The 13,150-nt window shown below is 42.9% G+C and overlaps 1 protein-coding gene across 1 annotated transcript in view; it reads right to left on the bottom strand.

Annotated features, from left to right (window-relative positions):
- The window catches only part of LOC126425281 (actin-histidine N-methyltransferase), a 424,338-nt gene that overhangs the window by 375,556 nt on the left and 35,632 nt on the right, over positions 1-13,150 (bottom strand). The window contains exon 5 of the mRNA XM_050088254.1: positions 12,792-12,983. Within this exon, the coding sequence (XP_049944211.1) occupies positions 12,792-12,983 (192 nt within the window). The remainder of the gene's footprint in view (positions 1-12,791; positions 12,984-13,150) is intronic.

Raw genomic sequence — 13,150 nt, forward strand, 5'->3', positions numbered from 1 at the left:
GTAGTTCTATGACAACACATTGCGCAACTGTTTGGAATCCACTCATTGCCCCACGGCACCCGACCACAATAGAGGGCACACTCAGGATTCTGTAAAATGAAGAAATTAACTCCTTGAACATCTATGATGATTGGAAATTGGTCAAGCTACCATCTGGTGCAGTTCCAGTACAAAACAGTAAAGATGACAATTGGCGAGAGAGATTTTTAAAGAACATTCCAAGTATAAGGTGTGGACTATACTAAGATTTATGCTCTTATTTTAAATTTTGAAACAATTTGTCTGCTGATAGCAGCCAGTGTTGAGAAAAATTGGCATACTGATTAGTATGATATGAAGAGTTCATATCTGCATAGCAGAGGGGTCCAGAAAAATGAAGACCTCTTTGACAGTCAATATTAATGGAACAAAATGACAAAAAAAATGGCTCTGAGCACTATGGGACTCAACATCGTAGGTCATAAGTCCCCTAGAACTTAGAACTACTTAAACCTAACTAACCTAAGGACATCACACACACCCATGCCCGAGGCAGGATTCGAACCTGCGACCGTAGCAGCCTTGCGGCTCCGGACTGCAGCGCCAGAACCGCACGGCCACCGCGGCCGGCAACAAAATGACATACTGTTACAATTCTTGCATGGGAGAAGGCTATTTTATTTGTTCAAAGTGACCCCATTGGCAGCCAAACTACATCGTTGCCACTGAACTCTTGACTGAACTACGGCTGTCAGTGTTGCTTGTGTGATAGCCAAACATGACATCTCGATGGTTTCTCATAGCTCATTTACTGTAGCCGGCTTCTGTTGGTCCCCCATATGTAGAAGTCAAGAGGTGAAAGATCTGGACGCCGTGATGGGTACTCAACAGCCGCTCAATCATACAGGTAGATTTTCATCCAAGAAGGTTCTGACATACCTGTGTTAGTGAGGCTTGTTGTAGGTAAATCTTTCATTTCCAAACACCTCTCGGATGACATGCAAAATCGATGTTGGTAGCATATGAAGATATTTCTCGCCAGTTATGGTACCTTCAAAGAAGAATGGGTCAGTCAAACTAAACAATGACAGACTACACCACACACTAACATGTGACAGATTAATATGTTTTTCCACATGAACATGACAGTTTTCAGGAGTCCAGTACACACAGTTGTGGCAGCCTTTAGAAATATTCAGAATTTAACATTGTCAGACCACATAACCATCCCTGCATGTCATTCATCCTCCAGAAGCATGCCCTCAAATCACTTGCAGTACTCCATCCTTCGATCCATGTTATTCTTGTTCATAGCATGCAGTGATCTTGGAATGTACACTTTCCACTTTGCTTCCTTCAGAATTCATCGTATGCTTGATTGGCTTACCCCACTTTCATGTGCACCCTGCTTCGCAGGTTTCTGAGGTGACCTAGCAAAATGTTGCAACACACCTGCACTGGAAGCTGGACTTGATGTTTCTGGTAAGCCAGACTTTTCCTTACACATATCCTCAACAGTGCAGTCAGCTTCAAATCTATCCCAAAAACAATAAATTCATTGTGTGTGTTGTTGGCCGAGTTCAATACACAATCTATGCCATTGGTGTTGTACCTCCATCATGTTTTTATACTTCCATTACCACTTCATAGGGCCTTGCACTGCACAAATGACAATCTTACCTCATTCACTGCTGCACTGTCATCTGTTGGAAAACAAGTGCCAAGATCTGTTGAGAAAACAATGGACTATGCTACTGCACAAGATTGCAACAATATGTCATTTTGTTCCAAACACGTTAACTACAAAAAAGTGTGTACGTTCTTCTGGACCCCTCTGTATGGGCTCTAGCCAGAAGGCTTCATCAAGAAGGGCAAAGTAAGTTTAGTTTGCAAGTTAAAAAGTCAATATAGGGACTGAAACAAAGCAGTAGAAGCTTGACTTATTCAAAATGATATAGATCCCTGTAGGTTAGGTTATGTTAGGTTAGGTATACGAATTAAGTCACATGCTGTTAGTATACATGAATAACATGCTAACATTTCCACAGAATGAAGAAATGAGGCAAAAAATGAAAAGTCTACTACAGAATTGCTTTTAACTCTAACACATGGGAATGGTGTCACACGATAGAAACAAACTTTTAACTCTAACACATGGGAATGGTGTCACACGATAGAAACAAAATTTGGAAACAGTGAAGATAGAACAATGAGTCTCAAAGAGAGTATATTAATCAACTACTTCAAAGTTTTGGACTTCAATATACTAAGAGATCCAAAATCGCAAATGAAATGAAACTAAATTTTCACGATGAGAAGTGTGCCAGCGAAGCTAGAAACCTTCCACATTGGGAGCTTAATGGAAGACTCCTTTACATTTCATAGAGGACTCAACCAGACATGGCTTTCTCGCTGACAAAGATGTCACAATATTGTTCAAAATTTAACAAGGATCATTGGAGTGGAGAGTACTAAGATAATGAAGGAAACGGCTCATCACATGGCTTAGCCACAGCCTAGGGGATGTTTCCAGAATGGTAGAGCACTTGCCCGGGAAAGGCAAAGGTCCCGAGTTCGAGTCTAGGTCTGGCACACAGTTTTAATCTGCCAAGAAGTTTCATATCAGCGCACACTCTGCTGCAGAGTGAAAATCTCATTCTGGAAACATCCCCTAGGCTGTGGCTAAGCCATGTCTCCTCAATATCCTTTCTTTCAGGAGTGCTAGTTCTGCAAGGTTCGCAGGAGAGCTTCTGTAAAGTTTGGAAGGTAGGAGATGAGGTAATGGCAGAAGTAAAGCTGTGAGGACGGGGCGTGAGTTGTGCTTGGGTAGCTCAGGTGGTAGAGCACTTGCCCGCAAAAGGCAAAGGTCCCGAGTTCGAGTCTCAGTCCGGCACACAGTTTTAATCTGCCAGGAAGTTTCATATCAGCGCACACTCCACTGCAGAGTGAAAATCTCATTCTGGCTCATCACAAATTCAAATACTATTGCACTTGTCAAATGCTTCCTGCATTTGCTGATACTGACTGCGCTACTTGAATACATGATCGCTAAAGCATTAATGAATATGTGACAATACTGGCAGTATCTCCAGTGTACTGGAGGAGTATTGAACAAACTACAATTGGATTTAGCACAATGGAGGCCGAACATGTCACTCGAAACCTGCAAAAGGCAGGTGGTATGTATGAGAGAGATACTGAAGGGTCTTGACCTGAAATAAATGACTGGAGAGTTAATACCTGTGAGGTGCAATAGTCAAGCAGCAATTAACACTGAGAATCATATGCATAAACCAAGAACATAACTTACTGCTATGAAACACCATTTAATCTGGGTGAAAGTAATGGATGGAATGATTGACATTTTACATATTTTGATGGATTAGAAAAATCAAGCAGTCTTGTTAACAATGACACTGAATCAGAATATTGGTGGCAGGTAAGGAAATGTCACATTCAAACTATTTATTTCATTGGCATATACATTTAGATATCATTTCGCAGGATGGAGGGCTCGTGAACAACACTGACCACTCCTATAAACACTGACCACTCCTATACTGTATCGTTACTGGTGACGAGAAATGGTGCCTACACTACCATAAGGAAAAGAAAGAAATGGTCAAACCCAAAAAATCAGCAACTCCCTGTACAAAGACCTGCACGTATACACAAAAGACAATGTTATGCATGTGATGGAGCAGTGACAGTGTGGTGTATTATGGATTGCTTCTCCCAGGTGTAACCATCACCGCTGAGATTTATTGTTTACTGAGACATCTTGCAGGTTCAATCCAAGAACAATTACCAGAAAGACTGCTTGAAGTGACACTACTACAAGATAACGTCCACTCACATTCTGGAAGACTGACTAAGAACACTATACAGGAGCTGGGTTGGGAAGTCATTGCTCATCCACCTCATCCACCTGATATTGTGCCCTCCTCAGATTTTCACCTTTTCCGCTTTCTATCCAGCAACCTTCAGCAAACATCCTTTCCAGATGAAAATTCACACCAAACATGGTGCAAAGAATTCTTCAACTCAAAAACCACACAATTTCTACATTCGCGGAATTGAGAAGTTACCCCAGCATTGGCAGACTGTTGTAAATAGTGAAGGAGAACATATTATTGATGACTGAAGTCAATGTTATGGGTACCTGTTGTGTTTATTAAACTTATGAAAAACTGCTATGAACTTGTGCACCAATGCAATATGTGGTGTCACCGCCAGACACCACACTTGCTAGGTGGTAGTTTTAAATCGGCCGCGGTCCATTAGTACATGTCGGACCCGCGTGTCGCCACTGTGTGATCGCAGACCGAGCGCCACCACAAGGCAGGTCTCGAGATACGGACTAGCACTCGCCCCAGTTGTACGGACGATGTAGCTAGCGATGCAAACTGACAAAGCCTCGCTCATTTGCAGAGCAGATAGTTAGAATAGCCTTCAGCTAAGTCAATGGCTACGACCTAGCAAGGCGCCATTAGTAACATTGCATGTATCTACAAAGTCTCACTTGTATCGTCAAGAGTGATGTACCACAAGTATGGATTAAAGTTAAGTATTCCAGAAGCTACGTACTTTTCTTTATAGCATTCATTACGTATCCTGTTTCAGACCTCCCGCCATCCTGCTTTAGCTTAGCGCGTGCCTTTCGGCTTCCTCTCATTGTGTCTAGGCTGTCTTGTCTAGACACAACACAATATATGCCCAGTTCTCTCTTTCAAACTGTAAAACAAATGCTCTCAGTCTCTCCTCATTATGCTCTCTCTTTTTGGCCTTCAGTTATGCCACTTCCTGTTATTATTAATTACGTTCTTGCCCTTCTATCTGTTCATGTACGAGGGCTTTTTTTTCCTTTCTCTCTTCAATGTTCCACTGGTGGAAACAACAGTGATCATCAAAAATAATAAAGCACTCCGTCTTCAGGCCACGAGTGGCCTACCAGGACCACCCGACTGCCGTGTCATCCTCGGTGGAGGATGCGGATAGGAGGCGTGTGGGGTCAGCACACTGCTCTCCCAGTCCTAAGATGGTATCCTTGACTGAAGCTGCTACTATTCGGTCGAGTAGCTCCTCAATTGGCATCATCAGGCTGAGTGCACCCTGAAAAATGACAACAGCGCATGGCGGCCTGGATAGTCACCCATCCAAGTGCCAACCACGCCCGACAGCACTTAACTTCAGTGATCTCACGGGAACTGGTGTATCCACTGAGGCAAAGCCGTTGCCAATCAAAAATATTATTTGTAACATTTAGCTACACCTTCCAGCTACTTCTTTACACAGTTGTCACTCCAACTTAGAAATTTGGTGACGTGGCACCAACTTTCGAATTCACTTCTCATAGAAGGCAGTTCCCTGTGCTTTCGGCCAATTCTCTACGCTGGTCTGTGGCTCACTGTTTGTGCCAAAATGCTGTTCTCCTAGTACGTGTTCCATGAGAGGAAAGAGATGAAAATCAGAGGAGTCAAGTCTAGGTTCTATAGCGTGTAACCAACAGAGCCCGGATTTGAAGGTTTTAACCTTGTAGAACATAAAAAGAGCTACATCCTATGTTTAGATCTAGAAACGGCTAAATAGGGCTTTTACGGAAAAAGTAGGGTTTAAGGAGATCTTTGCATAAAACACAGCTTTTAAATTCATTTTCTGAATTAATACAAAGGTTACTCAGAAATTAAGACCAGATTTCTCATAAAATCACTCATAAGAAAGCATTGGCCTTAGCAGCCAGAGACTGAGAGACTGTGGTCACTCATGCACATGTGCGGGGGAGGGGCTAGGGGGAGGTATTTTCGATGAAGACCTTGTTGGCTGAAAGCTCACTTTCTGACTTTCTGATTTTCCATTGTTTGAGTTTTTATAAAATAACTCAGATTTCTTTTATTTATTTATTTTTTTTTTAAAAAAAGAAGACTTTTTATTTAATTCCTTACACATTTCTCTATTTTTCTACATAGTTTGACATTTGTTGTAACATTCTACTAGTCTTCAAGTACAACTTTCACCTTATCTGTTGCGAAGCACTTACCACCGATAAACTTCTTCAGCTAGTGGAACAAGTGGAAATCACTTGGCGACAGTCTCCAGGAACCTTTTCATCCACAACGTTGACTAAATCTTCTGCGATCAGTGATGGTCGGCCTGATCGCAGTCCATCAGGAACATTTTCCTGTCTGTCCATGAAAGCTCTCTCTCACTTATGCACTTTTCTGTCACTTGGCGCATTTGGACCATACATCCAACTTATCTGTTAATGAATTTCTACTGCTGCAACATTCCTTGCTATCAAAACCTAATCACTGACCATATCCCACAGTCAGCAGGCTGATTAATCGTTTTAAACATTTGGAACTGCAACTGTAAACAGCACACTGTGACATAAGCAACACAAATGGCATTGTTTGATGAGCAAGGCACGCCAGGAGTTGGTGTCCACACACTTTCCAATTTTCGAATGACATTCGATAGTCTACAGACCTTACTACCCGAATAACCCCCATACTTACTACCGCCTCATACTACAGGTGATCAATTATATAGATTAGCACATTTTAAGAAAAGACATTATAAGTTTATACACTGTACTGAAATCAAGAATTTGTATGGCGCAGTGTTGCTTGTCTTTATAATTCGATAATGAGTCAGCATCCTGCTGCATCAGTGACACTTGAGTCTACTTACTTTTGTAGTTCAGAAGGTATCAGTTCAGCCACACTGAAATCAACCAGCATGTGACTCATTGTCATACATTGTCTCTCTGAAAATATGTCATGCTGCTTCACTGGGACAAACCCAGCCAGCCTTTACTTAAATGATGTATGACAATAGAGAGGTATATTAAAAGAATGAATCTGTGACACTTGAGTCTACTTATTGTTATAGCTACGAAGTAAAGTTGCATGATGTGTTGACTCATGTGTAGTGCATTTTAAGTGTAATTTTATCATGCCTTAACAGAAACCACCAAAAATAGGTCATATTATCCTACCTGCTGACGAACACTGTTGTTTTGAACTGCAAGGATTACCTGGCAGAACCACTCCATTACCTGTCAGATTCGTCCACCTAAAAATCCTGCCATAGTGACCTCACTCCAGAGATCCTGCAGGACTTCCAGTCTCTCCTCAAATCCTTTAACCCGTCGCTGCCCCCTCTCCCTCCCCCCCCCCCCCCCCCTAAACCACCAGTACTCTCTGCACTCCCACCTTCTACATGCTTCCAAAAAAAAAAAACACACCAAGGATGCCCCATTGTGGCCAGTTACTGTGCCCACACTGTGAGAATCTCTGCCTCATAGACCAACACCTCCAGTTTATTATCCACAGTCACCCTTCCTATATAAAAGATACCAACCATTTCCTCCACTATCTCTCCACAGTTCCTGTTCGTTTAGCACATGGTGCCCTGCTTGTCACTATCAATGCCACCTCCCTTCACATTAACGTCCCTAATATCCATGGTCAGCAGTTATTGAAGTCTACCTTTCGCAACACCCAACGGATTCCAAACTACACTCCTTTCTGGTCCCCATGGCCAACTACATTCTCATGTACAATTCCTCTTATTTTGAAGGAAAAACCTACACACAAATCTAATGTATGGCAATGGGCACCTGCTTGGCACCATCCTGTGCCAACCTGCTCATGGGCCTTCTAGAGGGATCCTTCCTAACCACCTGGAATATCTAACCCCTCATGTGGTTCAGATTCAGTGAGACATTTTCATGATCTGGGTTGAGGGTGGGGACACACTATACACATCCCCCAGAACTTTAACATCTTCTCCCCCATTTGCTTCATCCGATTCTCCACAACCCTTGATGTTGACCTCCATCTCAAGATGGCTACAACAACACCTATGTCCATACTAAACTGACCAGCCACCAGCAATACCTCTGCTTTGACAGATACCACCCAATCCATAGCAAGACCTCCATTCCATACAGCAGAGGCACCTATGGCTGTCACATCTGTAGTGACGAGCAGTCTCTCTCAAAATAATATGCCAGGAGTCTCACTGAGGCCTTCACAGATCATAATTACCCTCCCAACCTTATACAGTAACAAATCTCCTGTGCCTTATCTCTCCAGTCACCCATCATCTCCCAAAACCCCCCGTCTGACCACAGCGGAGCATTTCACTTGTGGCTCAGTACCACACAGGACTGGAGCCACTGAATCACATTCCTTACCAGATTTTCTACTACCTCTCATCGTGCCCCGAAATGAGCGATGTCTACCCACTATCCTGACACCCCTCCCACCATGGTGTTACGCCGCCCACCAAACCTACACAATTTACTCATATATCCCTACACAACCCCAGCTGCCAATCCCCTGCCTCATGGCTCATATCCCTGTAATAGATCTAGATGCAAGACCTGTCCCATACATCGTCCCACCACCATCTACTCCGGTTTGGTCACAAGCGTCACCTACCCCACCAAAGGCAGGACTAGCTGTGAAACCAGTCACGTGATCTACAAGCTAAGCATTGGCCACTGTGCTTCATTCTATGTGGGCATGACAACCAACAAGCTGTCTGTCGGCATGAATGGCCCCTGACAAACTGTGGCCAAGAAACAGCTGACCACTCAGCTATCGATCACACTGCCTAACACAACTTTCTGCATTTTAATGGCTGCTTTACAGCCTTTGCCATATGGATATTTCCTACCAACACCAGCTTTTCTGAAGTGCACAGGTGGGAACTCTCTCTGCAATACAGCCTATGTTCCTGCAACATTCGTGGCCCTGACCTTCGTTAGCCATTGTCCTTCATTCACCTACACCCTTCACTGTTCTCACTCCTCACTCCAGCAGTACACAGCATTCCACAAGCATACCCACAGTCTTTTTACTTCTCTCCTTTCTTGCTCTACGACCCCCACTTTCTTCTCCCGGTAGCACCTAGCTACCCTACACCTTCTCTCCACCTCGTCCCTGTATGCTTCCATAAACAACACTTTACTGTCGCCTACCAGTACCCTGATCTTTCTCCTCCTCCTCATCCTAGCCTCATTCTTACCCACACCACCCAGACTGCTTCCTCCATCATGTGCCATTGCTTGCAGTCTGGCCTTGGCAGCCAGAGACAGTGGTCATGTGTGTGTTTCAGCTGCGTTTGCACGAATAGAGAGAGTGTGTGTGTGTGTGTGTGTGTGTGTGTGTGTGTGTGTGTGTGTGTGTGTGTGTGCGCGCGCGCATTTTCTGTTTCAGTAGAAGGCCTTCTGGCCACAAACTTACATGTTTAGCAGTCTTTTTGTTGCACCTGTTTGCGAGTCATCATCCCTGCTGTATGGTGAGTAGCAATCTATCCTTTTCATAATCCTGTCAGAATTGATAAGTGCAATATGACATGATCGACAGGTGAACTAGAGATACTGCGGAACACTGCTTCTGATTTTCACTGTGGTTTCAATTTTGTGTCTGATCAGACACTGCAAGGAGAGGGAGGGGTTGAGGAGGGGGAAGAAAGTGATGGGGAGAACACAGTTCTCATAAAACCTGTCACGGAGATCATCATCTGTAGTCTTCCTCCAGCTGTGAGGTTATCCTTGATCATGGCCTCCAAAGGGTTCTGGGTCTTGCTATACGACCCTTCCGCCCTTTTTTTGTTTGTTTTGTTTTTTGGGCTATTCTTGTAGGATCCAATCTCATTACATGATTGAAGTCTGGATCGGCAGATATGGTGTAAAAAGAATGCTTTGTTACTGGCTTTCTTCATCACCTCCCCATTCCTTAACTTGTTCATCCTGGTCTCCTGGATAGTGGATATCAGTAATTTCATTTCTGATGCCTTGAGTCTTGATGCCTCTCTGTGAGGGTACATGCTTCAACACCACACGTCAATAATTGCTATGAAGTAGCAATTGAACACCACCTATTTTGCTTTTTCTGGAATCACACTGTCCCATAAAAGGGTTCTCACTTGCTAGTACAATTCTGGAACCTTTTGCACACTGCCGGTAACCTTCTGTCTAGTCAAATTATCCCTACAGGTATAGCAGTAAAGTTCTGGTACAGAGTAAATAGTTTACAAGTAAAGAAGACCACACACAGACGCTTTGAGTTGTCGAAGTGCAGACACAAAAGAGGAAGGCGGCTTGCTGGCTTTTGGAATCAACCTTTCTCGAGCTAGAGTATGCACAGGCCACCCACTCCCAACACACACACACACACACACACACACACACACACACACACACACACACACACACACACACACACACACACACACAAAATCAATGTCATTGTCTTGGTCTCACTTATGTGGAGGTTGTACTCATAGATATGGGATTACCACACCTCAAATCTGGTGTGAACATACTCTTCTGTTTCACCCCACAACATTACATTGTCAGCAAAGGCAACTGTCTCAGGTTTCTACTATTGTACATTCATTAACTGTGTTTCATCACATTTCTCTACCTCTCTCTATTGCATCCCTTCTCTGAAGTCAATTGCTGCTAGTGATCTCGGAGTATACCTACATTCCTCTCATTTATTTTATTATTACACTTGTCATGAATAAATGTGATCTGCATTTTTGCTGAAACATAGTAATTTCTGAATTTTGTATTTCCTATATGTGTAAGTTATTGTAATGAATGTCATCCATTGTTATATGTAAGAGGGCATGATGGTCCTAATCTTGCCAGGATATAAAACTCAATAAATGGATAAAATAAATAAAAACAATTACTGAAGTCATCTGCATTAACAAACTACCTGACTGCTGTAATAACCATAGTAAAGCACGAAATCCAATGAGAGCAATTCTTAAGTTAACCAAGTGGAATTTTTAATCTGAAAGAATCCTGAACGCTGATAGAAATTTAACACCAACTAGTGCTCTGCCTTAAGGCCATACTGTCTGACAGCCTGTGTTATAAGTGACAACTAAAAACCCATGTCATGCACCACTTGCTGGCCAATATGAGGCATGTGTGAATTCAGTTTCCTCTCAAAAAACGTACACTCACTGCTTCAACCTCTATCGATACAGCAGGTACAGCAGAGAGTAATGTTAACTGTATCAAACATATACAATCTGCCAGTTTACAACAGCGTGATGAAAAGTAATGTCTCTGAATGCTATATGTGGAAACTCTAACATTTTTCCACAAAACAGACTTTATTAACATTCTACAATTTCATCATGCCTTTCTCAACATAGTTACCCTGGTGACGAACATTTTTCCAAACTAGAGACCATTTTGTTGATACTGTCACTGTAGAATGTTTGACTTCGTTAATGAAGCCATGGCCTCACTTCAGCTTGCACTGCTTCACCACTATGAAAGTGAAGCCCTCAAACACATTCTTTAATTTTGGAAACACAACAAGCCCTATCGCAAACGAGTTCAGCACCACAGTTTCCTTCATTAAGAGCATGACCAACACACCATCACACATTACGGATGTCGATACTACCACCACCATACACAGTTTTCACTCTCTTGGATTTCAATTGGCACCACATTTTCTGTTGTTAGAAACTCTTACAGCAAGCTGTTTCTCATGCACCAACACAGTTACGCACCGACATGTTACATGCCACAAGGGCCAATCGGGAAGTCTTGGGCCCCAATTTTTTTTTTTTTTTTCAGCCAAATTACTGCTGTAAATGCAAAGTCAACATACCCATTCCCAGTGTTGGATTTTTCTTGGTTCATGCACGGCGCTGTTGTCAGTTGTTAAATATGGTGGTTGTGTTTCACACATCCACAGCATTAGAGCAACAAGGTGGGGGATGAAGGCCCATTGAGAACTACAGGGAAATGCAGCCCACATATGGCGAAATCAGTGTGAGTGGTAGTGGTGCTGTTAGTTCAACAAAGGCCATGAGGTCTTGCATGGTGAAAGTAGATCGGCGTGTGCACATCATGGCCACTTCCTGGGAGCTTGCCATATTGTATGGGAGTGCTTATGACATTGTTCGTAGGTGCAAGGGTACTGAAAGGTTTCAAATCGGTGGGTGCCTCAGCTGTTGGATGACATGATGAAATGCAAGCAAATGATGTCTTTCTGAATCATCTGGAATGGTACTCCAAGAAATGTGAATGTTTCCGGGAACATATTGTTAATGGAGATGAAACGTGGATACTGCATTTCACATCAGAATCCAAGCCGCAGAGCATGATGTGGAAACATCCGGGTTCACCTGTGACAAAGAAAGCTTCAGGTATTTCATGGGAGATACTGGACCTCATCCGTAGTGATTTCCTCAGTTTTGGACTGCTGAAGAAACTTACGGTAAGGCAGCAATTCACGAGTAATGATGAAGCGAAGACAGCAGTCCGACAGTGGTTCCATAGTCAGCCGAACAAATTCTATTGCAGGGGCGTCTCAAATTTAGGGCTGCGAGGGACAAATGTGTGAATCTGTGTGGGGTCTATGTGGAAAAATAGTGTAAGGTATGTAGAATAGGATGTACATTTGTCATTACCTGTGTCTATCTTACTTTGGCTAGTAAAAAACAGAGACAAAGAGTTTCTGATTTTCCCTCGTACAGTTCATAGCCCTCTGCTGACTGAGGGTTTCCACTTGTGTCCACGAATCAGGAAAGTTGACTGAATAAAATGTACGACACATAGTGCTTCAAGCGATATTGAGAACAGAATAAGAAATTCAGAGGCATAATGTTTCAGATGCAGAGGTAAGTTTGGAATTTCCATTTAAAGATGCTGAATTGAATATAAGCTACCTAACATATGACTTTATTAGTTATTCACACGAGAATCTTGGCAGTGACATTACAGTGGGTACAAAATATAAGTCGATCAGCAGCACAGGCCTCACCTAGAACAGGTGACCCCTTCAGCTCTTGCAGCTCCTGTGTGGTGAAGTACAACACAGTGGTGTACGTCTTGGGCAGGGCTTCTATGTACGGGCGCCAGAACGAGTCGGTGGAAAACCTCTCCACCAGTAGCAGCAGTGACAGGGCCACGTTGGGCATATGCTGTAGCATTGTGTCTTCACGTATCAAGGGACCTGTAAGAAAGAACAATGGTGCATTTACCAACAAAAATGTGACTACTGAATCTACAGCAATTATAAAGTCACCTCCGTTAACACATTTGCAAACTGGAAAAAATACTGAAAATATAGAAACCATAAACATCACAGGATCATTACATTTTCATTACCAAATATACTCA

The sequence above is a fragment of the Schistocerca serialis genome, chromosome 10 (assembly GCF_023864345.2).
Source record: "Schistocerca serialis cubense isolate TAMUIC-IGC-003099 chromosome 10, iqSchSeri2.2, whole genome shotgun sequence".
Classification (NCBI taxonomy): Eukaryota; Metazoa; Arthropoda; class Insecta; order Orthoptera; family Acrididae; genus Schistocerca; species Schistocerca serialis.